This window comes from Sturnira hondurensis, unplaced genomic scaffold (genome assembly GCF_014824575.4).
Source record: "Sturnira hondurensis isolate 20B ecotype Veracruz unplaced genomic scaffold, ASM1482457v3 Scaffold0021354, whole genome shotgun sequence".
In the NCBI taxonomy this organism is placed as follows: Eukaryota; Metazoa; Chordata; class Mammalia; order Chiroptera; family Phyllostomidae; genus Sturnira; species Sturnira hondurensis.
Window position 1 is genome coordinate 18,828,010 of NW_028093985.1, and position 26,140 is coordinate 18,854,149.

A 26,140-nucleotide genomic window follows, 5' to 3' on the forward strand; every position below is an offset into this window, starting at 1 on the left:
AGGTTTGAAACGTCTCAGTCACTCGAGTTATTTCTTTCTGATCTTCTCCCCCAACCCCGTTACCCTGTGAGAAAATGACTTCTCTATCTAACCACTTAAGATGTGAATATTTGTTGTGAACCAGCTACAGCTCTAATAACCACTGATCCATGGAATCAAAGGAGAGTCCTCACAAACAATAAGCTCTTCTTGTTCCTGAAACTGCACTCTGGAACCTTTGCAAGTGTTATAAAAAGCGGGCATGACAGGTCCAAAATGCAATCATAGCCATAAGTTTCTTATGACTGGATTAATTTCAAACCTTAGAAAAGTAAGTATTTGAAGTTTTGTCAACAAAAGTGGTAACTGATAATATACAATTTCTAGGACTATGGGGCAATTTTTGCAAAATAAGATGCATCACACTTCCAATTTGGTCAACAGCTGAAACTTAAATTACCGATAGTTCAAAATATGTTGACATTGCGGTGACAATCAAAGGTTAGTTTCTCTCCCATTTCAGTGTATTGCACATTAAGAAATGCTATCATTCAGAAACAATTTGTTCAAAGGCCCCCTGAAATAGACCAAGTTCCATTCTCTAAAATGCAGTAAGTTCTTTGGTAGCAAACAAACAGAGGGATGAAGGTTTGTGATTTTGAACTCCACAAAATTAACATAGAATCAGACATTCATAGGTATGAAATATTAACCTGAGAGTAAAATATATTGATGAAATTTCAGTGCAATTAAAATCCATCGCCCTCCTCTGTAAGATGTGGCTTTAATAAGAATATGAACACGTTCACAGTCAGGTCCTGAGCAATTTGAATCCCAACCCAGAACAGAACCTGGGCACCCAGTGGGCGCGCAGTTGATATGAGAGAGGGACGACCGAGAGATCAGAATTGGACAAGCAGCTCTGTTGACAAAAGAGAATTTATCTTTCTAAAAGGAAATTTATACTTTTGATATTTTCAATATTTCAAGTTTGAAAACATCATGTACTATTTTCAACCTGTTAATTAGAAATAAAGGAATATTTTGGTACCTGCTTGGCAACTGTTTGAATTAATACCCTTATCAGTTACTAAAAAAAAAAAAACAGCTGAGAAGGCAGAAAATGATCCTCTTTGCTGTGTGTGTATGCAATGGCACTTGTGTTATTTTTTAAAAAAATAGCAAATTACAATTAATGATGTTGATTCTTTTGGCCTTTAACTGTGCTTCACAGAAATACAATTAAACAACAACAACAACAAAGAGAAATACAATTAAACAGGTCTAAACTAGTAAAGGTTCTGAAATGGTAACAGCAATTGCCTCATTGCGTGTAAGAGTCCCTGACTTCAGAAGCACTTTTTCATAATCTTTTCTACATAAGTACTAAAATATTATTCTCTATTTTAGAAGACTTGTGGATTTCTCTTTTATATAAAGGGTTGTATGAGAAACAAAACATTATGTTTCAGACAAGAGGCCTTATGATTATCAAGATTCTAGGTTATGCACCCAAGCATTCAGCTGTCTCCCACCTACATGGGGTCACAATGCAAAGTAAAGTCACCTCTGAGCAAAACCATGAACTTCGAGGCCAAACAACTGCAAAAATAATCTGTAGGCCACAGACCATCATCAAAGTCTGGAATTTATGCAAATAACACTGCTCACATCTAACAGATCTGTAATGGTGTAAGCTTTTCTAGCCTAAATAAATGAGCAAATGGAGAGCTTTTTATGGTGCAAGATTGCTACCTACAGGCCAAACTGCGGAATGACATACTCAATGCAAGGCGATTGGGGTGGAGGAGAGAAAGAGGTAAACAATTTTTATCACGGCACAAAAGTTATTTGCGGGGCAGCAGATAAGCCCAGGAGCATGCAAGATTCCATAATAAACATTAGAATGTGTATTCACAGTTCTTTTGTTTTAAAACTACAATCCAGTTTTACTCTTCTATTATTTCTTACTTTTTTCATTTTGGATGTTTCTTTATCTTCTGAAAAATATAAATTGCTTTTCCGATGGGAAAAATGTTCTCTTTAAATAATATATTCTAATAGTTCTGAATCTAGACTGATTCCATATATAGGTTTTACACTGAATCTATACTGATGATTTTGATTGTTTTTGGTAGAGTGATCAATCATAAAATTTGGAATTAGTTATCATGGTCTGAATGAATCTCATCAGGAGGCAGTGATAGAGGAAGGGACTGTTTCTACTATATATTCCCTGTCTCTGTATAACTTTTAAAATTAATCTGTTCAATAACTATTTTCATTTTTAGAGTGACTTACAGATTATATATATTTTAACCTCTATTCCTTCTTTAAGAAAATATTAAATACTTTAGGTATGAAGCTCAGATAATAGTTCCTCTTACAATAAAGGAATATGATTTTTACTTGCTCCAAAATATAAAATTTATACTGAATTCTCAGAAATGTATATAAAAGCCCACATACTCTAAAGTACAGAGATTTTAAAAAATGCAGATCTTTACACTGATAAGGCAGATCATTAGAAATGCATTTTCCTTCAATTATAAAGAAATTCCAACTCTAAAGAGAGTAGGTTTCAAAACTGAATAATATATTATGGCTTAAACACATCAACAATCTGTCACACCATATGTACAAATAAACATATCCCCCTATTACTGCACATGCCACACATGAGGCTGATGCAACATCGGAAAAGGTAGAGCAAAATCTTTCTCGTACTGTTACAGACGCTAAAGAACATTGTCAGCGTATTCTAAGATATGCAGAAAGGAAGTTAATCACTCTCCAACGCTGCTATTTTTATAGTTCAAACATTCTGCTTGCCCATCTGATGAAGATGTTTCACACATCCTTAATTTCGAACACAGTTTAGAACATATGCAGGTTGAATAAGAGAAGGCTAGTATGCTTCCTAATTGGAGTTTGGTTGTGAATAGTATGATTTTATTTATGATGTATGTTTAAAATATTTAGGTGTTACAATCTTAACTGAAATTCAATTAAAGAGTTCAAACATAACAAAATCATCAACAAGAGGACATTGTACTAATAATCCAGATGATAGTTTATTTTGATTTAGAGTCAACTGTATATGGTTCAGTACTTTTTCCCAACTAAAGTGCGCATTTGGAGCAATTAGGCGATGTAATAAATGAGTGTCACGGAATCTGTAACTTTAAAAGTGGAAGTGGTGAAGGCATCAACCGACAGGTGTTTTTTCCCAATTCTTACAGTCTCATGAAGAGCAAATGTTTTATATATGATGTTTAATTGTATGTAATTATAATATAATCATGTAATGATTAAATGCTTTCAATTTTATTTTAATTAAGTAGATGATCTATTTTGCTAGAAACAGTTTTCTACAATTAAAATGTTAAGGAAAAATTTTAATAAAGATTGAGGGTGAACCATTTCTAAAAGCAAATTCAAAACAGATTTTCTGTGAAATTAATATTTAATTCATCTAACAATATTTTCCCTCTTATATAGTTCTCAGTAAATTACATTGTTATTTGCCAACTGATTTATACTTTGTCAGTCAGTGTAACTGTGAAGAGAATTAGCAAAAATGTTCAGGATATGTGAGAGAATTATTATTTAAGGGTTAAAATTTTAAAAAATATTGCCCTCTTAGGTAAAACAGATTGCAAAGGCCTTATTATTATTTACCAGGGCAAATAAATTCATGTGTAGTTCTAATTCTACCATAACATAATTATAAACCATAATAAAGGATACGACTTTTCATATTTGCATTTAAGAAGGTTTTAGAAAGAAAATATACAGCTGAATAATAAAAACTGTGTCATGATTGGTAGATACTTATCCTAAGGCCATATCTATCAGAATCACCTACAATGACTGGTCACAATAAACAAGTGTCATTATTCCGTGGCACAACTGTAATGCTCATGGAAAGGAGCCTACTGTGCTTATATGTTGTTTTCATGTGAACTGTGTATTGGAAAAATTGCCCATAACAACTATTTTTTTCTTAGCTTGCAAAGCTGTACTTGACATTTTTCTTCTCATTTGTGTATTTTCACTGTTCTCATGCTAAACATGAATGGATTCTAAAACTAAATTCACATTATCACCATGAATTCTGAACCAGTCAGGTCTCTTGCTAGCAAGGTATGTTACTTTTATCTTTGTTACCTGCTCTGCAAACCTTACTGGTAACACACTTCCAGAAAATGCCAGCCAATAAACTGCACTAAAATAATTTTCTTTATAAAAGCACAGTGATCTTTGGCATCATTCACTATTTTCAAAGCCATAAAAGAACAGATAACAAATATATGACTCACAAATTATCAATTATGAAAAATAATCTGGTTCAGAAAGCTGCAGTAATGTAAAAAGATGGATCACTTGTCACAAACCAATAAAGGCTATTGTTTGTGAATCCAATATTTGATTTTATCATTTATGTTAGGCAACTTAAAATGATTTTTAAACCACATTACTTTTTGAAGAAAAATCACTATAAAGGTGAACATGGGGGTTGGCAGAAGAAGAAACCAGATGTATAATCTGTCATCTACGAAACAATTTATATTCTTACAATGAATCCGGCCTACAAGCCCAAGTTGCAAAGACCTAGTCAGCAAGAAGAGATGCCTGAGAAAAGGACCGTACCGTGTTCGAGTTCCAGAGAATGGAGAGGAGCAGGAACGTTAATACAACTTTGATTGTATCTTTCCTTCTGACAGGCCACACGATGGCTGGAAATTTGCAGTTATCACACTTCATGATGCAGTGAAATTTAAACCCTGTGTTTTTTTAAGCTAACTGTGGCTTGTTACACTTCGTATGTGGATGTCTCCTTTTGCTTATTTTGTGATACACAGAGAAGAGTCTGATGAGGCTGCCAAGCTCAGAAAACCTTTATGACCAATTCTCTTCCAGATTGCTTCATAGAGGGAAGAGGCACAATTCTTTTCCACCAAGAAGAGCATCTGTGCGAGTGACTGGGTCCATTTCAATGCTCTACCTGCTCTCTGATATCCCAGCTAGAGCCTTTTTACACCTGCCTGTAAACAGGACTGGAATGGCAAGGAAAATCAGAAATACTTTGTCCACAAGGCCAGTGACAAAATGGGAGCATGTTACCTAGGGGTGGCCCCATTCCTATTCCTAGATAACAGATTTGATCATCAGATGATACAGGACATAGGTGAATATCAATGGCAGTAGCAGGAATTATAACATGGAAGATAAAGGTGAAAGATAGCAGGAATCATAATGCATAACACACATAGCGGGGAATAATTTCCCCAAAATGATGTGCCCAGATGGGTATCTGTTGGGGAGACTGAAGAACAATGGAAATAAAGGTGGTCACCTCCTAAAGACATTATTGACCATGAGATTTTTTCATTTAACACTTCTTTCCTCTCCCGATTCAGTGAAGAAACACTAGAAATCCCGAAATGAAAAGAAAAAGGGCAAGTCCAAGGGTCTAGTTATCCATGCCAATGCACGGCAAGAAAAGTATAAGTATTAAACCCCAAGTTAACTCCAAACGGCCTGTTTGAGGTGTGGCTCATGAGTGTTCTTGGACATCTTCCTACTTGGACTCTGAAAAGAAGTGAAAATGAGGTGGGGGATGAACATAATTGAGTAACTATTCAATTATGGCAACTGCTAGCTAATGAAGAGCTATTACAACTAAGTTTTTAATAGAAAATGTGCTAATTGACTACGCTGGAGCTCAGAACAAGCATATGGCTGAGATGTTTGATTACCTAGTCTGGTTCTATGTCAGTGACCAACTATAACACTGTAAAAATGAGTGTTTCTATGACAACTACTGAGCTTGCTGACCAAGCAGTGGATGACCAACTTGAGGGATGAGTTTCTCCAAATATACAATCCATTAGTCCTCACATGGTGTGACTTGCAAGCTCATTAGCTGAGGTATGCTTTCTCTTGTCCCATACTCAAAACATTCACCTTTATCTCAGCCTTGGCAGAGCTTGGCTCAGACTCTTAGGCAAAGAGTATTGCATAGGGTTATTATTTTTTTAATTAGAAAGGGCACACAATCCTATGAATCTAATCTTCTTATACAAAGGAAACAAGTCAATATACTCCAACCATCTCCGAGGCTAACATTCAACCTCACGGGGAGTGAGTGAGTAGAATAATTTCTGAAGTTTCTTGGACAGGGCCTGTCTCGGAGTCAAAGACAAGCTATACGGTAACTTTCGGGAGATGGCTATTTCACCATCCACAACTCTATACAAACTTTCTATTCCAATGTCATTCTAAACTAAATTCAAAACAGGTGTTTGATGCTAAGGCTGTAACCAAACTATCCCCCTTATAACCTGCAACTCTGATAAGACTTCCCTCGGAAATATAATGGTTACATAGCCCTTGTAGGGCTTTAACAAACCCCTATTTTCTTCTTTCTGCACCATACAATGTGCAGTCTATTTGCACCCATTCAGGACTAAATTACAGATAAAGTTACAGCAAATTTGTTTTCTCAAAAAAGCAGTCAGCCCTAATATCCCTTGAGTAATAAAAGCCTTGTCTTTCATTCAGAACTAGAACTGGCATAATTTTCTCCAAGAAACAAACTCTACTTCCTGTGACAATGGACCTGTTCTTAAAATTCTGAATGGGATACAGCTCAATTTGCAGGTGTTCAGGTATAAAGGTAAAAGGGCATTTGACCCCCCAACTGGCAATTGTTGCTGTGGTAGGTAACTTCAGTCTCCTAGTTATATCATTCTATTAGATAAGCTGCCAGAGTTTGCAGCTCTGAATTACAGAGGTAGGCTCAAGTGAATCAATAATTTATACAGACATATCTCATTCATTCTGATGGTATAAAGATACATACTAACAGCCTGCTGCAGCCACGGAACAAAGCCAAAAAGACATTATTCAAAAAGAGAGAGAGAGAAAGAAATTCATTTATCTATGTGAGCAAAACCGTTATGTAATAATGACCTAATGGCTTATTAATTTTATTTTTCAACTGTTTTAACAAATACTGTGATGAGATAAATAAGCTCTTTACGAATTTCAATAAGGTTACTCTGGCAAATGCTAGGTAAGCTAACATTTAAAACTTTCAGATTCATTTTTTAAAACAATGGTATTTGGCATAGCAATGTAATACAAATGATTTGAAAAAATTCATGAATCCAAGAAGTTTACATTAACCAGCTTACTAAACCTTCCAACATTTTATTACTGAATTCCAGTACCAAATTACATTCTAAAAGATGATAATCAAATACATTTAGGAACTGTACACTAAGAATATTGTTAATATAGCCTTATGCTGTTAATCATTACCTGGGGAAAATTATATAGTGTTTTATTCACTAATACTATGACACTTTTATTAACTCATAATCCCTGTGCTAACAGTGGTGCATTAAGCAAGTTATAATTAAGAGGGCAGCAAATATTAAAAATGCCTACTTTAAAATTCTTCAATCACATTAAAGGGAAGCCTCTAACACATGAGTTCCTCTAAAGGAAAGCATTACCAAAAACAGGGTGTGTATGGTGTAAATTAATAATAGCCTAGATGGTTTAAATAATATTTCCATAAATTCCTGTTGTCTTGTCCTCAATGATGAAGGGAATCTGTGATTTAAAACATGACAAAAAATCTCTCCTAGCAACTTTAATTAGTCACTATAAACAGTGACTATAGGTCTGAAAATTTGAGGATCAGATTTATTAGAAGTTGGTCCCTTGCCCATTTTATCTCTTTCAGTTTAAGGCCAGACATGCGTCTGGCTTGGACAAGCAAACCACCTGCATTCAGGTTTGGTTTAGGAAGACTGCAAAATCCATTAGGGCAACAGATCCATGAGAAAGAGGAGAGCATGTAGAGGTAATAGTCAGGTACCATATTTTTCTGCATGCGCAAAAAACATCTTTTCCCTTCTTTTAAAAAAAACACCTTTGGGAAGAAGAGCAGATGAGAAAATCTTTTTAAAAAGGTAAATAAAAGTGCACATGTGAGAGAAAGCAAGCGAGAACAAGAGAGACCAATGCTGTGGTCTTTAGGTAAAGTCTGTTAGCCTATTCATGCCACACACTGGGGCCATCTGCTATAAATAGTTCACATTTCTGGCCTTGCAAGAAAATACTATAAGTCCCTTAAAAGTACAGGAGAAGAAAGAGAAATAATGGAGTGCCCCATTTCTGACAGTCAGGAGGGAGAAAGGAGAAATGTTCCCACACTGATCTCATTAAGATGACAGAAATAATGAGTGTGAATCTTATGTATGAATCTCACAGTAGATAGAGAAGAGCATAAATGTACCCCACATTTACCCTTTTATGATGCCTGATATACTACATTTATTCTCAACTTCATCTGATACTACTGTTGGGGGTTTCTGTTACAATATTACAGCTTTAACTTCAAGTTTTGCCGCCGAAGTCATCTGAGTCAGTCATTCAACACAGTTTTATTGAGTGTGCAGGAAAACGGGGAAGATCTGTTAATGGCAACGGGAATGCATCTCAAGCAGAACAGCCTGAATTTATTTCCTGTCACTGGTTCTAGTAATGGATTAAAAATACTGACAAATGGCATTTTTAAGTTTACAATCTATTTTATTTCCTAGTTCCTTAAACTTAGGTTAAGCATTCTAGTCAATTAGAAATAGACTTGGGTATTATTAAATATGTCTCCAGAATATTTTTGGAAGAAAAATCATGCATTTTCAGCAAACATTGATGGAATATTTTTTTCTTATGATTTATCTCTCCTTCTTAGGTCCAACACAGAGTATTTTCAAATAATAATTTTAAGCTAAATCATTTTCCAAGATTAATACCTAGCTCTCAGAAACAAAAGCTTGGGTATGCTGTGATCCTGTACATTACTCGAGCCTAAATGGTCCACAGGCCCTTGTAGTTAAGGACTTCAAAGCATCACACAGATGATTTAATTTAGCTGTCTCCACTCCAGTAACTCCAATTGCAATAAATTGGTGCACTGCGTTTATAGCAAACTGTACCTTACATAATTGATGTAATGAAGTTGGCAACACCCTGCAAATTCCAACAGTATCTCAAAATATGTCCAAGTTATTAATTTAGGATTAGAGCAATACAATGACACTGGATCACCAGCTTTCCTAATAATTCAGAAAACATACACTGTTTCCCCCTGGCATTTATTTAGTCTAATGGAAATTTAGCCCATGTGCAGGTTCATCTTAGCTACAATTAAATCAATATGGATCAATATAGATGGTTTAAACTGTTTAAGCAGCTCAGTGATAATATATGTTTGAAACTGGGGAAATATATTCTTAATGAGTCGACATTTACCTTTGGGAATATGTAATTTATACTACTTGGAGCCCAAATGACATTTCTTTACTTGCGTAAAATGTACCTCATTTAAACACAGTGAACTCTTTAAGGGTTCTTTATTACCGTATGCATATAACTGCAGGGTTTTTGGGAGCCATTGTGCGATACGACCTCAACTGATAGAAAAGTTCACCAAAACATAAGATATACACTTATTGCTTAAACCACAGGAATAATACTAAGCAAAGTGAACACAGACTTACTATTTCAAATAGGCGATTCCAGCCCTCCAACACAAAAATCAACACATTCTTTAACAGGAAATACCAATGATTGGTAGCCCAACTTTACACTCTTAGAACTCTACAGAATAATGTCAGGCACTTAGTTTTTCTTAATTAAAAACTTATGAACTTCAGAATCTCTCAATCTCTCTCTTTCCCTTTCCTTGCCCCTCTTTCTGTGCCTCTCTCTGACTATCTACTTTCTCAGTGCTGCCGTCTTTGTAGTCCCCATTACCAGCAAGTGGGGGAGAAGTAGAGTCAGTGTTTCAGTAAACCCCTTTACCTTTTAGCACTTTCATTTCCTCTATTGTAAAGTGATCTCTAAACTCCCTTTCCAGCTGTCATCTTCTATGACTGCTGAACGTTTCAAAGCCCATACACTCTCTGTCTTTGCAGGCCCCCTGCCTTTGCCACTGGGAAGATGCTCTATCCTGAAGCTGATGTTTGACAGATGTGCTCCCAGGATCCTGAGCACCCAGCTGTGGTCACACTGAATCTGCTTCCTACATGTAATGTTCCCATTCTACTGCTAGGACTCTGTGAAGGGCTCCACAGGCTTGGCGAGCACGTCTGTGTCATGCTCTACATGACCTTGCTGCTATGAGGAAATGGGATCCAAGGTAGCCACTACTTTACAAAACAGACTTGTACATCTTATTTGGAGGGTAGGAGCCTATATGAAAAATACTTAGAAGTTAGAAATAAAACCATGGTGGGAGGCATATTCTGAGAATTTTAGATATGTAAACAACAGTGCACAACCAGACAAACTAATGGATCCCAGGTTTAAAGGTCTCTAATAAATACCACCTTCCTGGTTTAGAGATACAATAGGCTTTTGCAATGGAAGAACCCAACTCTATTTAAAAGAATTTAAAACAAAATCCGAAGTTTTCAGTACTGCTGCCTAAGTAGAAAAGGCAAACTCAGCTCTCTGAGTTTCTATATTTATGAATTCATTTTCTTCTGAGTAGCAGCCATCACTTTACTAATATCACTTCAAACATATAACATCTCTTTTATATAACCTCAGTATACTAACTTGTGGTTAATTAATGGAGCGCTTTAAACCCCAGTGATCTATTATTTTAAATTAAATCCAAAAGATCTCTCTAATTGACTATGGGAAATGATATTTAATTCACCAACATTTTACAACAAAAGTGAATGCTATATTCTTTTTTTAAAGATTTTATTTATTTATCTTTAGAGGAGAAGGGAAGGAGAGAGGGAGAGAAATATCAATGTATGGTTGCCTCTCATGAGTCCCCTGCTGGGAACTGGCCTGCAACCCAGGCATGTGCCCTGACTGGGAATTGAACCGCGATCCTCTGGTTCACAGGCCCGTGCTCAGTCCATTGAGCTACACCAGCCAGGGCGTGAATGCTATATTCTTAACTGAAAACATGTAAGCATTGCCTGAAGTCTGCTTGGCAGGAACTGCAAAGAATGCCAACTATGGAAAATGCAGTAGAATTATTTGTATTTTAGTATAGTGGGTATAAAATGTCATATATTTATATAGCATTGATAAATTGCAGTAGTAGAAGTATTTTGATTCCTATGGGGAACTGGGGAACTTGTCACATAGAATGGCCAGTAGAACATGTATCTACTGTTCCGAATGACTTTCCTGCTCTAACACCTTTATTCCTGCCCTTCCAATGAAGATCTAATAGGTAATTGAGCCTAATGAAGTATGCTTTTATATCTCTGACATAATGATATTCATTTAAGAATATAAAGATTATCTATTAGTCATAAATACAGTGCAAAGTATGGACAAAACCCATCAAATCCTCATAATGAGAGCTGTTAGATTACTTAGGCCAGAATTAGTGTTCATCCCACTTCTTCATTTCAGTGAAGCACAACAATGCACCCTTGGAATCGGTGGAGAGAAGAAAATCCTCATAAGGATTTTCATATGGGGAAGATTTAATTCTATATCTACGAAGCCAAACACAATTTTTCTTTTCATCGGACTCCAATGCAGTCAATGATTTTGTATAGAGATTACAAATTCTTTTTCTTCACACTGAATATCTATGGGGATAATTTGCATTGTATGCAAACGATAGTAGATCCAAGCATTATGAAAGCAAACACAGTTAAACTCACATTAAACTTCCTTTAAAGCATGCATTCTCAATGGAGGCTATATGGCACCCAAGGGGGCAAAAATTGGTTCTTTGAGGAGAGAAAAAAATCATAAGATAGCACTATGATTCATGGCCCTCTGAAAATCAACACTCTCTGACAAAATCATATTCCTTAGTATTCAATTTCTCTCATTAAATTAAATGAATTTTTCTCCTTAGATGGTGAATATGAAAGAGATTGATTTAAGATTTTTAAAAGTCAAGTTCTATCTCTAAATTTTTGATACCATTCTTAAAAATCAGGATTGACTTCGGTTTTTATCCAATTACCTGTTTACAATTGATATAATTTCCATCTTTCCTAGCATCTCAGCTTTTCTCTAATTTCTCTGCATTACTTCCCTTTGAGCCAGTCGCTGATAACTGCTGTGAACACAAGAAATGGTCACTCATTTTCACTGTGTTACTGATCTCTAATGCTGCCACTTGGAGAGCATTGGACCTCTGTCTTCACAGCAGAGCAGAAGGGGCAACCAGAGCATAGTCACAAGGCCCAGTTCTACTGTGTCAAGACTGACTACTGTCTTTATTTATATCCAATTCTGACTATCATGGTAAAATGTGGCAAAATGGCCAGGAAAGGGGCAATGGAAACAGGAACAACAACAACATTTCAGGGTAGTTTCTCACTTGGTAAATTAACTCTAATGCATTCATAATATTGAGGTATATCTTCATACCTGATCAAAGTAGAAAAAAGGGATAACAGAAAGCATTCTACTATTGCTTAATATTTACTTGAAACAAAAGGGCATTAAAACATGTAGAGAGTGAACTTAGTATCTAAAGTATATTAATGAGTGTATTTCTATTATAATTTATAACCTTTGAAAAGTTATTACTTAGTTTCTAAAATTTTACTAAAATAAAATATGTAATTATCTTATTCATTGAAACGTTTTTCTTTGCAAAATACTTTACATGAAAGCAGTTTGCAGTGGAAGGTGCTTGCTCATTGGTTCAGAATGCGTGTTCCTAACAATTTAAATTAAAGCGGAAGGTGGAGAATTCTTCAAAGGATGAGAACCTTGGTTTAGGAATCTGGGGACAGACAGCTCTGATTTTATCACTTTATGATTTTTGATCTTAGTCAATTCTTGTAAAACGCACCAGGCACAATATTTTTCAGGGTCTCATAAAAGTTCTGAGACTAAAGCTACCTCATACAGTGATGCAAAGAGGCTGCTTTAGGTGAATGGGACAGCAGCCATACAGCAAGAAGGGGCTACAGTCAAGCATCGCTGCCCCAACTCCAACCAGCAAAGTTCATGAGAAGGTGAATTCCTAGATCCAATATCATATCATAGTTATTTTGGTGATATCCGTGATTTGTGTTTGATTATAACATAGCACAATAGCACTATACTTGAGAAAAAGTACAATAAAGTTATTTTCTCCAAGTCACTCCCAGAAGAAAATGTCCCCAGATTATAGCATCTTACTATTTCCTGCATTAGAGGACACCGGAGGGAGAGTAGAGACAATAGGATGTGTGTGATGCGCTATAAGAATTAAATGCTTCTTATCATAAATATGAAGTCAAATTTAAGAGGAATCAGCTTTTTGGAGAGTAGCACACTCTGTGGCTTATGTGATTATCTCACTCTGAAGCGCAGGAGGCCCCCTTGCTGACATCCATTAAAACAACCCCTAGAAGTGCGTTGGCCTCATTTAAAGAGAACTAAGCAGTGATGTGAGGAAGTGCTGTATCTGTATATATAACAGCTACAAACACAAAGCAAAAAGACTATACACTTACATAGACCTTCAAACTGAATTAGAACATCATTTCTCAAGAAGGATTAGAGAAATCTAGTCAAACTGCTTTGTTCCATTCATATCTGATCTGCTAAATTTCCTGATTCAGGGGTGATTTTAGCTCATTGTGATCAATCCTAAAACTAAATTTGCTCCAATTTGTGGTTTTTTAATGCAATTGTAAGAATTTATATGCACTGCTTTGTAAAAGCCACCAATTAAGAAAATCTAATTTTTCATAGGCCAATTTTTGAAAAAAATTATTCTTTCTTGGAATTCAGACAAATTTGGGGAAAATTATATTTTGAGTACCAACTTAAAGGGCCAGCATGTCCATATGAACTGGGCACACAACCTATTTACTGAAAATAAAACTGTAGTATTAGAATCTTCTAGCTGTCAATAATCATTGACTTTGTAAAAGAAATTTTAGGCAACTTTGGAGGTATAACATCTTCTAAGTCAGTGAAATTATATCAATATATAGGCTTTCTTCTTTCTTCATGCATTTGTGAAAGCAGTGTTTAAAGTACCTTGAAAATTTCTATGCATTAAATTGGAAATATTGTGTACTAACCTTAGTGTTTATATCAGAGGAAAGTGTAAATGAAGAAGGACTTGGAGGCCGAGATTTACATCAAGATTCCAGGGGTATGACCAGCACTTAGAGATAATCTTGCTTCAGTACTTGTTTCTTTGATTCTGGGGGGTCCTTCTGTTTTGCTTTTGTAGGGAAGTAACAAAAATTACATCTGGAACATTTCCAGTTTTTCTTCTAACCTTAAAATAAAATCATGGCAATAAGAGCATTGGAAAATTTCTACAAAAATCATTTGAATATTGCCATGGACTTGAAGCATAATGTTCTTGGTGTAGTGTTAGCAATGCCTCTGAAAGTTTTTAAAATAGGAATTTCAGTCGGAAACCCAAAGTCACCTTCCACATGTAGTACAATCACCCTACAAGGTACAGGAATGCTAAAACCAGAACTACTGGTGACAGAGACATGCCTTTGTTTTCACTCTGATATTTCTCCTTAAGCAATTCTCCCTGTGTAGTCCCGGCACAAGAAGGCCACTTAAAATGTTTACGCTGTTTGTAATAACTTTAGAAAAAATCCATATGTTATTTAATAGCAGTGGGCTTTCTACTCAGGGAGTACTTGATAAGGAATCCTTCAGAGCCTATTGTCTTCGGAACATTGTACTAATATCCATTGGCTCTGCAAGTCAGGTCCTCCTCCTCTGCTTGTCCTTCCTCCATTTTTTTAAAATCATTTGGCTACACAGAGCTGCCCCATGTCTTTCTCTGCATACATCATCTCTGTTTTTTTTCTTTTCCTGCATAATGGTCCAGCTTTTCTGAGAGTAGCTGTTGTCCTGAGTGTGATTCTTTACTAAAATGGGGATTGAATGAAGGTGGAGCACAAATTATCTGGAAGCAAAGGAAAACCAGGCGTTTGAAAAGGACTCAAAAGGAACGAGTAATGAATCAGAGTGGCCTCGATGAACTGCCGTAGAGGGAATTCTCAGTTTTGACACAAAAGGAATGCATGGATACCAAGGAAAACCTAGGGAGAGAGTCTCAGTAGGAAGCCTGCCTCGTAGGTTGGTCAGAACAGAGGGTCAAAGCCAGCAGCCCTCAGATATGAACAGAAACAAATGTATTTTATGAGTAAGAGTTAAGCCTTCAAACATGCCGTTTTGGAGCACGGAGCACTTCGAGGAGTCGACATCCCTTCATAATTCATGTTCATTGTTCCTCTAAGTAAAATATGTGTCTCTCTGTAGTTACTCTGTTAGGAATTGTACTTTAAAGGCAAGAGGACATTTTTGATAATGCACATCTTAAACTTTCCATTAAACTACCAAATTTAAATTCTACCTTTTTGTGCACTCTGACATTTTTGTCTGGCATTTTCATTAATTTTGCGACATACATAAATGTAGCTGAAATGTTAACTGATCAATACTTTGTCTCTCTCATGTAGCACTAGCACACCGTTCCCTAAGGACCACACAGCAGAACAGAAATTAAATGTGTAAAATATCAAATGTTAATGTTAAACACAGCGGCACTTACTGTATAACGACAGAAAAGGCTAAAACAATTCCAAATGGACAGATGGTACCACAAATTATCTACAATCACATTTAAAGATTAAAGTTTGTCCTGTAAAATAATTCTTTGACGCACACTGAAGTGTGTCCTTTTACTGATAGCTCAGTTGTCCAATTATTTTTGTGCTCATTACAGTGAGAAATGACAGTACTGAAGAGAAAGAGAGAATGTGCACTCTTTTTCCCCCCGTGTTGTACCCACTGACATCCATAAGAACACAAATGTCTGGTCAAGAGCCTGATGAAAATTAGGCCCAATTTATGAGACATTTCCTGGTCTACAAATAGATGATTCCAATAGGCAAGCAGTGCCTTCTGCACCACATCCGTCTGTGTTCGCTCTCAGCCATACGATATTCATGGCAAAATTTAAAAACCTAATTCAAAGCACAAAAACACAGACGTTCCCAGGAACATGTTCACTTATATTGTATCCATCACCTCCTCCACCGATTCCAGCTTCTCATATCGGCAGCTGGCTTTGACTCTTCCCCACAGCACACGGCCACAGTGCTGAAGAGGCCATAGCAGCTCCACCCTGCATTTCTCATTCTCTCCACTTCACTCGACATTAGGACAAAAAGTTACTCTTTTTCCACTTTGATTTCTTTGTTTTACAGTTATTTTGCAGTAGTAAATTAGAAAAGAAAAATAAAACAGAATTGAAAAAATGGCACTTACATGTTACAAAGTTTACTGATCTGGACCTAAAACCAAGCTGCATAATGGTACAAATGCACATGCTCCATGAGGCAGCTGCATTTATGAAAAAGTGGGCCAAGTGGAACCGATATTATAATAATAGACCATGATCCAGCCACAGGGAATGATGGGAACAATATGTTTGTAACAATGGGGTACTGCTCATACTCTTCCCCTAATGGAAAGCAGTTTTTTTTTTTTTAATAAACTGGCCTACAAAGGCGCTGGCTATGCAATTATATATTTGAAAAATCTCACTTTTAAGTACTCTCATCATTTAGTGTCTATAAAATAAATAAAAATCCTACAACAGATTTTTTTCCTGATTCTTAAGATTACACAGTGCATACTTAAATTTTTTTTTAGGAAGGAACTATCTGCTGTGTGACTTTGGCCAAGGTACTTAACTTTTCTGTGCCTCAGTTTCTTCCTCTGTATATTAGAAAATAGTAGTATCTATACCCTAATAAGGTTGTTGGCAATATTAAACTCATTAATGCATGAAAGACATTAGAGCTCCAAAAAAACAGTTCCCTGGCACACAAATGCTTAATAAATGCTAGTTATTATTGTATAAAATTTTCTTTGTATCAAAATTTAATCTGAGGTTAAATAAATGATTGATAGATTAAAAATAGTTTAGCATGTAAATAAAAGAAGGTCTAGGGAAAACTGGTACAACAGCATTAAGTTATGTCTATCATCATTTAATAACTAGCATTACTAGCAAAAACACTTTATTTATCTGGCATCATTGAATAAAAATTTTCTCCACACAAAAAAATTTTCCAGACTGGTTCATTGGTTGATCACTTGGTTTAGAAAGCCACTTAATTTTGGAGCCTACCAGGTGACAGACACCCTACACGTGATGCTAGAGTACCAGCGAGAGAGGCAGGGTTCCCGTTTTTGTGGAATTCTCGGTGCAGGTCTAACTAAGTGAAACTTGGTTTTATCATTCATTGTTTCCATCACATTCTATAGAATGCACTTTGGTGCTTTTTTTCCCCCCAACAAACATTTAGTGTTATTGTTTCTTCTCAAAAGTACCATTTATAGGTGTTCCCATATTAGTATGTGGTCTCGTTTTTACCATTGGTGCCAGCAGTCCCGTTTCCCACCTTTATCGCGCCCCCTTCCTTTGTTGCAAGCACCTTGCATTCAGCTTGTCTCACAGGACTGAGTCTGTTGGAAACTGACCTCCAGCTAACAGAGATACCGCATTTCTTACCTGCTGAATTTTGACCCTCTTACAGTAAAATCACTTAAGTATTATCATGTACATGTACTTCAGTTTCTCAGAATTTTGGGGTGTGTTTTTTTTTTCATCAGAAAGAAATTTTAAACAAAGTCTGCCATCTTGAATTCACTTTACATGAGTGACATCTAGAAGCCAGATGAATTATATAAAGCCTTACAAAACACATTGTAATGCTAAAGTTTTAAAAATGAATGTTCCTGAACAAATTATATAATTTTGTAGATTTCTCTGTTTTCAAATTTCACAAACAGCTGTGGGGAATGACTTTGGAAGGAGTGAATCAAAGATGGCAGCACAATCTTTTTGGTAGTATATTATTGTGTCCATGACAAAGCACCATGGAACCTGGATGTAATAGCATAAAATAGTCAAAAAAACTCAATATCATTTTTTTCCTCATTAATATCAAAGTGTCTCTATGATAATGAAAAATCATAATAAAGTTTGCTTAACAGCTCCCCTACCCCCGCTGAAAGTACTTGATATGTGAAAGAACTAAATAAAAGAGTCTTGAAAGGGGCAGCGTTTCCTTTCTAAAACTTAATGATGATGACAATCTCTTTCTTTAAGGAGACAACAACATGTCCATGGGAAGCAGGCTGCCTAACTTTCTGGTAACTTACAACATAAAGGGACATATACACTCTTTGTTCCATGTGCTCAGACATTAATGAAAACCCCATACAAGGCCTGAGAGGAGGACAGCGCTCAAAGTACTAAACAGATGTGCACATACTCATTTGAATAGGAATACCAAAACGTTGATATGTTACTAGAATTAAGGCTCTTCATGTGAGTGCCCATAATAAAGTCATATTTGGCTATCCTGGTAACTATAAGAAAGCATTAGGTACTCATATTCTAACAAATGTGACAGTAAAGGATTTCAAAAGAAGAACTCCACTTAAATTCCAAACTGAAATCCTGAATAAGCAAAAATAATGTGAAAGCAGAAAATTCCAGCTAAAGCTCGGAGGAGAATATTCTTTCGGATTTTCTAGCTTTGCAAGTTGGTCTCATCAGCAGTTTTTAAATAACCAGAGTAAAAGGCTACAAGATGAACATTGTTAGAGGAGTGTTTGGGTTTATCAAATTCTCACTCGCGCCTTTTTAAAAACTGGAAATCCCAGAAATAATGAAATGCTGCTTAAATAGGTCACATCTACTCCCAACTGATCCACATATTAAAGCATTACCAGGTAGCATTCTGCTGTCAATGATTTCCATATTTTGAAAAAATATCTCTATAGAATGAATACAAGCAAAATGAGGATGGTCAAGATTATAACTTTTTTTAAACACTAAGGACTTTTCTTGGCTCTGCTATTGGGGTTTGGGATTATGTAATATATAAAATTTTACTTTTTAGCTGTCATGGGGAAAATTGTACATTGGCGGAGATGTTTATGTTCCGGAAGTCTGGGGAGGGGGGGAGAGTGTATTCTTGGACTCAGACCTTGAGCGATCCATCAGGTTCTGCCCACGGCAAATCTGTCCAGTCAAGTCTTAAAATAGGAGTTTTAAAATGGCCACATCAACATAACTGTTACTATAGCCACAGAAACATGCAGCTCTGATTACTGAATTTAATGAATAACAATGTAAGTATAACAGTATGATCATACCACAAAAGCAGCAAGGCTCCTTGGGGGCGAGTCCCAATCAAAGCAACTATTAACGTAGTATGCAGCATTTACAAGCACCATGACACAACGCTTCGTCCTGATAAAGTTTCTTAGTAGCAGCTGTAATAGACATGAAATATTATTAGAATTTGCAGGATGAAAAACCATCAGATAGACTGCAAAATTCTTCAAGCTTACTGTGATTTAAAAAGGATTCAGAAAGTTAATAAAGTTATAAGAATATACTAAGCAATTTGGCTCATGAGTTAAAAGAAAAGAAGTATCTCTGGAGAAAGCGGAAGCAGCTGAATTATAAGAGCAATTTCTTAGCTAAATACATTCTTTAAATAATATTTTCAGGTAGATTAGACTACCTCTGTTCAAAAGGAAAAAAATCTCCAAAGGATTAATAACATTTTTTGCTACTTACATACTACAAACCTTAAATATACTTTTAACTCTCAAATCTTATTGAGGTTTTAAGATTCTTTAAGGCTTTAATTTTAAGCTATTTTGAAGTGAAATGGATAACTTAGAATGTTTTTATTTTGGGTCTTAGGGAAAAACCTGCCAAGTATTGCTTTATTATAAAAACATTTTTCTACCATTTTAGTAGGATTCTCCCTTTCTTACTATTATATCTCATTTTCTATTTCTTTCCCTCTCCTTCTCTTTAGCTCTACCTTTCTCTTGCCCAGAATGAATTTAACCTATATTTTCTTATAATTCTGGAGTCAGGAAAAAATTATGGTAACCATGTGCTTTACAAAATCTTTTACTAAAAAAGGTATATGAGAATTTATATAACTTAAAATTTAAATTTAAAATGAAGGCACAACTATACAAAGAACTAGATGATGTTCAAAAATTAGCTATAGCTGTGTTAATAATTAGAATAATATGTCTGTAGGTTAATATTTTGTTACTTCTAAATACACTTCAATGCTGATCTGGTATTTTAAGGAAGTGGCAATGTAAAATTTACTGAGGTCATAGGGAAAACTATAGGTGTGTAAATATAGATGCAAGTACATGCATACTAGTTTTAACAAGTTACTCAAATTCAAATTCCTTTCATTCGAATTTAAGGGTCTCCCTACTTGTTCTCCTTCTTGGCCCCTGATCATTTTCTTTAAGAGCTACTTTTATTAATTCTATCTCTAATTGTAGAAAAATGTAATCTGTGTTTCTATTTAGATAGATATTGCATTTGTAACTCACACACTGTCTTTAAATAACCCAAGATCCTGCTGCTTATGATAAATTGATTGAATTAAAAATAAAAATTAGAATGCTACTTCTAATGTAGCATTAGAAGACATTCTAATGCTACAAAAATTATTAAACATTTTTACAGACAAATGAGTTCTGTAAACTTTATAGGTGTATCAAATACATTGTATTTTAGCTGTGTTAATTAGAAATAAACATTTTTAAAGGGGTCGCTTAGTACTCTTTCTAACTTGATTCAAACCTAATTTAAATCCATCAGTCTAATTACAACCTATCAAGCCCAATTTAAAATTTCTTCCTGACAGAAAAATCGGAGTTCCTCATTTTCTATTTTCTTAGCTGAAAATGTCAATAAAACTTCACTGCAAAAAGATCATAGTCAAAATCTCATTAAGAAGGTTTCCCTTAAAAGATGGAGCCCCCTCTCTTGTGGATTAGAGGGAAGAGCTTTGTGCTGGGCTCACTTTACACACACCTGCACCATACCTGTGGGTGGTCTGGACAAATATTTGAACCTCAGCTTTTGGTGTTCTCATTTACACATTCCATGGCAATCAAATTGTATTTTATGTTCAAAATGATCATTCTTTTGCTAATGCATGAATACATATCCATTCTATGCAACATCTACAGTATCCCCTTTCCTTTTTGACCACCCCCTTCAATTTATTAGTTTGGTATTGTCCTCGCTTGATCACTTAAGGAAAGGAAGGGAAGAGAGAAAAAGAAAGGAAAAAAGAAAGAGCCATTTCACATGAGTAGATGATCAAAAATTTCATAGTCTTCCCCCCTCCACATCTCCAAAGTGTATTTGAATTTAGTTAGATGTTTTACAGATATAATCAGCTCTTCCCAGAGGGATTAATCTTTCCTTGCTTTTTACCTGTTTAGAGAGTCTGTTTTCCTCTTCAATGTACTTCTGTTCTTTGGGTATTAATGTTCGTAAGCTGGCTTTCACCTATACATCAACATATGTGTCTGTTATGGGTTAATATATTACAAATGTTTACAAGTTTTCATGCAGTTCAATTTGCAATAATTTCTAAACTTTCAAAGTCCTGGCTGCTGTGCTCATAAAATATAAATGTATACAGTGGCACATGCATGCACTTCCATTTCTTACGCAGGCAGGCAGCGGCTGGAGTTCAGCCGCTGCGGCAGCCGCCAACTAGAACAGAAAGTGTGGGTGTGCCAGGCAGTGGCAGAAGCGTATTCTCCAAGATACATCAAGGTTTAGAGAAAATGAGGAATGACAGAAATTCTCTACAAATCAGGAACAAAAGCTTTCATGAAACTGAACTCTTTAGCAGTACAAAAAAGCCAAAGTTAAGACTTACAGCATTAAAAATCACATCTATTTCAAGATAGATGACCCCCTTTGTTGGCCCTGTCAGCTGCTTGTTTTTCAAGACGTAGGCTTTCTGTTCACCATTTTGAATCTGCGGGAAAAGGACATGACAGCCGTCTGTCTCACGGTCTCCACTGAATACACTCCCTCGGTGACCTTTGACCCCCAGCTGCTGAAACTGACAGAGAACCCAAAACAACTGTGGCAATTCTGACAAGTACCTGTTCATTACCAGGATCAAGTCTGTCAGGAAAAATTAACTATCATGGGATTCAACATGGCCGTGAATTGAGTATGTTAAAATTTTTAGTGTTCTTATTACAGACCTTCGTTGAGAAATGACAGATATAGAGCTAAGGGTTTTTTTTTTTTCCTTGAGCAAAAGCAATACAGAGCAGTGTGTCAGGTGAATAAAACTTACAGACAGCAATGGTATAGCAACTTTGCCCAGAAAGTCAGCACTCCGATCTCGATCTTCATCATAAACTGTCACTTCAAGAACTGAATGGATATCTTTAATGTTGCTGCATAATAAACATATGTAAGAAAATATAGGACTTCATCAGTAGAGAACAAGAATAAAAATGCTTTTGAAAATTTAGATAGCTCCAGCTGATTGTGTGTGTGTTTATGAATGCTATTTGCATACACACATACACAAGGTAGGTTGGTATCTGACAGAATTTCCCACAATGCACCTTAGTTAGACCACAGTGATGGTTCTATTATCTGGAACTATGAGCGCCACAGATATTTCAAGTTATAATTTTTTAATGAAATGTAATTTTCCATCTGGATGGGTACAGAATAAATTATTGTATAAAAATAAACCACTAATAAGTGGCCCTGATATTTTTTAGGCTTTTCCTTCTTCTCCCTCTCACAATAATTTCTGTCTTCATATTACCCCACAGAAAACATCACCAGGTTTGATATTAGCAAGAGTCACAGTTTGTTTAATATAATTTTGTTTTTTATTATAATAGAGCATCTTTTTGTTTATAGCTCTCATAAAAACATTGACTTATTTCTGTTGGATTTATAGTATAACTTAACTGAAACAGAAAACAGAACGGGGAAAATGTAACACTGATAGCAACTGTACCATCCTAGAATTTAGATATTAGGTAGTATTCCATTATGTTCCAAAAACACCATATGTTAATAAACAACTATACAAGTTCCTCATATTTTTGTTTCTGAAAAAATAAGCCCCAATTGTTTACAGCATTTTTTCTTTGATCAAACTGTTTACCAAGAAAACACAAATTAAGAGAACACAAAAAATGAATGTATTCATTACTAAAAGACTGCAACCACATGTGAGAAGAGGCTTTATCAGGGCACAATCAATTAATGGCTTTGATAATAATCAACCCTATTCATTCAATTATGCATTCCAGAGAAAAACACTCTCTACAACTGTCTCAAGAACGCAAGTCTCCTGACCAGGGCTTTCATCTCTTATAAAAATGTGGAATTCCTTAAAGATAAATTGGTCAGACAATTAAATTTGATTAGTTACTGGCTCTGAAGCAGAGACATTATAAGACATTAATAAGAAATTCAGAAGATTTTTAAATACAAAAAACTATATTAAAAACTTTTAAGACGTACTTCTGTTTGGAGTTTTCCCTTATCTAGAGTTTGTTACCAAAGCCCAGTTTAAAAAACAAACAAAAAAAATGACCTTAGGGGATACTGTAGTATAGAACTGGAAGCTTTTACAGTGCATGATCAAAATGGTTTATAAACTTTTTAAAACAAAAGAAAAATTAACGAATAGGGTGTTTAGGTACCTAGGACAATACTTAACATTCTTATTGTGCTGAAATGCAACAAACCAAAACTGAAGCATCTGCCGAATCGGCGACTGGATTGTTTGCTGATTTGAGCAATGGAACAAATAGAGCTTTGTCTTGCTTGGTGTCAGTGCAATTGAGGAGAATTTCAATAGAAAGTATAAAAGGAAGAAGCAGTATGGCAATTCAGTTAATGGGAGCAAAATCCTTAGACAAACCATATGGAAAGTATAGTTTAAAAAATATCTGTGAAAACAAAGAAAAAAGACTTGGCCTTCCCCCAGGTTTCCCTATAGGAAGGTATTGCAATTATGATATTCATTGTTGCTAGCAAAGGCAGCCCAGATGCACTGAGTTGTTAATCAGTTAAGAATAAATACACACACAAAAATCTCAAAAGTAAATGTCATTTAGCACCATTTTTGAAATGAGCCCGAGGTAATGACTACTTACAATGTGAAGACTTTGTTCCACTCAGGATTGAGATTTTTGTAGACGGTATGTGTTAGCAGCCTATCATTGTTCAGTTCAACTACACAAAATGGGTCACTTTTACCTACAAGAGATTTGGGGGGAATGTTTTTAGAATAAATAGCACCCACAACTCAGAGTGTCATAATTCTAACCACATCTCTTGTTAAAGAATTTTTATTAAAAAATGAAGTACAATGAAAAACATTTCTTAAACAACATCAAAATAAAGTTAGCTGTAACTGGATGGTGTTATTCACGGTTACTCATTGAAATATAGAACCAGAAAAAAAGTAAACGAACGCAGATTATACAGCTGATATTTCAATTTCTAATTTTTTACAAAAAATAATGTAACTGCTAACTACAAGGGGAAAATGTGATGCCTGTCCACCCCTAAGTCAGTTTTTATTTAATTCTATAGCAACCATTTGAAAGGTTCGGGCTCTTTACTTTTATCCATATATTTTCTAACTCATCTGACTGGTAACTTGTAACAAATTTCTAAACAAGTTGATTTGGGGAAAACTGCTATATTGCAGAATTACAACACTTTAATCTGACTTAAGACTGTCTTCTGAAATATCTAAGACATCACAAGAAGGTAAATTAGAACCTCCGAGGCAGAAAAAAAAATCTGCCTTTTGAGACTTAACCTCAACAAACAACCTGCATGTTAAAGAGCAGTCTTTCACTTTTGTCTACGGAGAGTAAAGGGGCTGGAAGTTATCTGTTTACAACAACTTGGTTCTTCCGTAGTCTAATCTCGTCCATTCAGCAAGTATATTTCGTGAGGTCCTCAATATTCGGTAATGTCACGTCCTGTATTATAAGAACCCATAAAGTCAGAGGCTCTATGGGGGCAGCATTAATGATATTAGTGCAGCATGTAATTTGTTTGATACCTTATACAAATGACAATGAAATCAATATTTAGACAAAGCTGTCCAGAGGTCATATCTTTTAAACTACAATATTGATTTAGACTACATAAGAGGTTAATGTGCATATTATTAACTTTAATGATAAAGAATAATTGTTTTAAATGCATTGTGAATTATAGTCACAGTAGTTTACACTTCTGTGAAAGCTTAATATCACTGAAGATTTTCAATTAAATTTTAATAGGGAAAGAATTCATTAGCTAACAGTGACAGATAAGCTATGTATTCTCACACAGCAGTGTACTTACTTTCCATGCTGCAATTCTTAAAATGAGCTGTACAAACTTTAACTCACCTTTAATGTAATTTATTAATTTTATATTTAAAAAGATTTAATATTTATGTGTTAGCTCAGTGGCCTTATATACCTCAGGATAACATTACGGTAGTCTCCTCAAGTTTTGGTCCTGGGGACAATTTTCAGTAAAGAAGAGAGGACTAGAAAGTCTCCTAGGTCTGGTGCAAATTCACCTGTAACTTTGGATGTGTGTTACCTTTTTTCCCACCTTCATTCCTCTTTGCCCTGCCTGCTACTATCCTCACTTACAACCCACACACCATGGGAAATAGTGTTCAAAAATATTTCATTTATTAGACACATTGTACTAAGTTTTATTTGCCACATAAACAACACTTTTTCTCCCATATGATTCACCTACAAGCATAGAAATTCCATTCAAACAGTTCTTAAAACCTTGCTTATTCTTACGGCTAGTATTAAGTATCCTCTTTCCACCTAGCTTTGTGCTGGGCACTAGGGTGTAAACAAAGGAACAGAGAATATAAACTACTACAACCTCAAAGAGTTTATAAAAGTGCTGGAGAGATAAAAATATCTGCTATAATAACAAGAGAGAACATTGAAGCCATATTGATGATTCCTTGTCGAACAAGTAACTATGTCACTTTAGACAAGACTTTAGATGAAATGATTAGCTTTAGAAGCACATACTTAGAAGACATGTGTAACTCTCACACTCTTCCTCGGACTTCCTTTTTTCTCACATGTTCATCTTAATCTTAATTCAGTAAGAAAGGACTATGTAAAGGTAGTACTCCTGCTTTTTGTTCCCCCATTTTCACTTGCTCTACTTCAATCACTAGTCTGCCTCAGTTGAGTTGGTTTTACTTGC

General features: G+C 35.4%; 1 protein-coding gene across 13 annotated transcripts in view; it reads right to left on the bottom strand.

Annotated features, from left to right (window-relative positions):
- The window catches only part of MCTP1 (multiple C2 and transmembrane domain containing 1), a 470,646-nt gene that overhangs the window by 131,407 nt on the left and 313,099 nt on the right, over positions 1-26,140 (bottom strand). For 12 of the 13 annotated variants that reach the window (XM_037032114.1, XM_037032117.1, XM_037032110.1 and 9 more), the window contains 5 exons: positions 24,046-24,148; positions 22,212-22,314; positions 21,780-21,881; positions 21,326-21,400; positions 19,210-19,329 (listed from right to left, as the gene is read on the bottom strand). In XM_037032114.1, coding sequence (XP_036888009.1) covers positions 19,210-19,329; positions 21,326-21,400; positions 21,780-21,881; positions 22,212-22,314; positions 24,046-24,148 — 503 coding nt within the window. The remainder of the gene's footprint in view (positions 1-19,209; positions 19,330-21,325; positions 21,401-21,779; positions 21,882-22,211; positions 22,315-24,045; positions 24,149-26,140) is intronic. The other variant, XM_037032112.1, reaches the window with a different exon arrangement.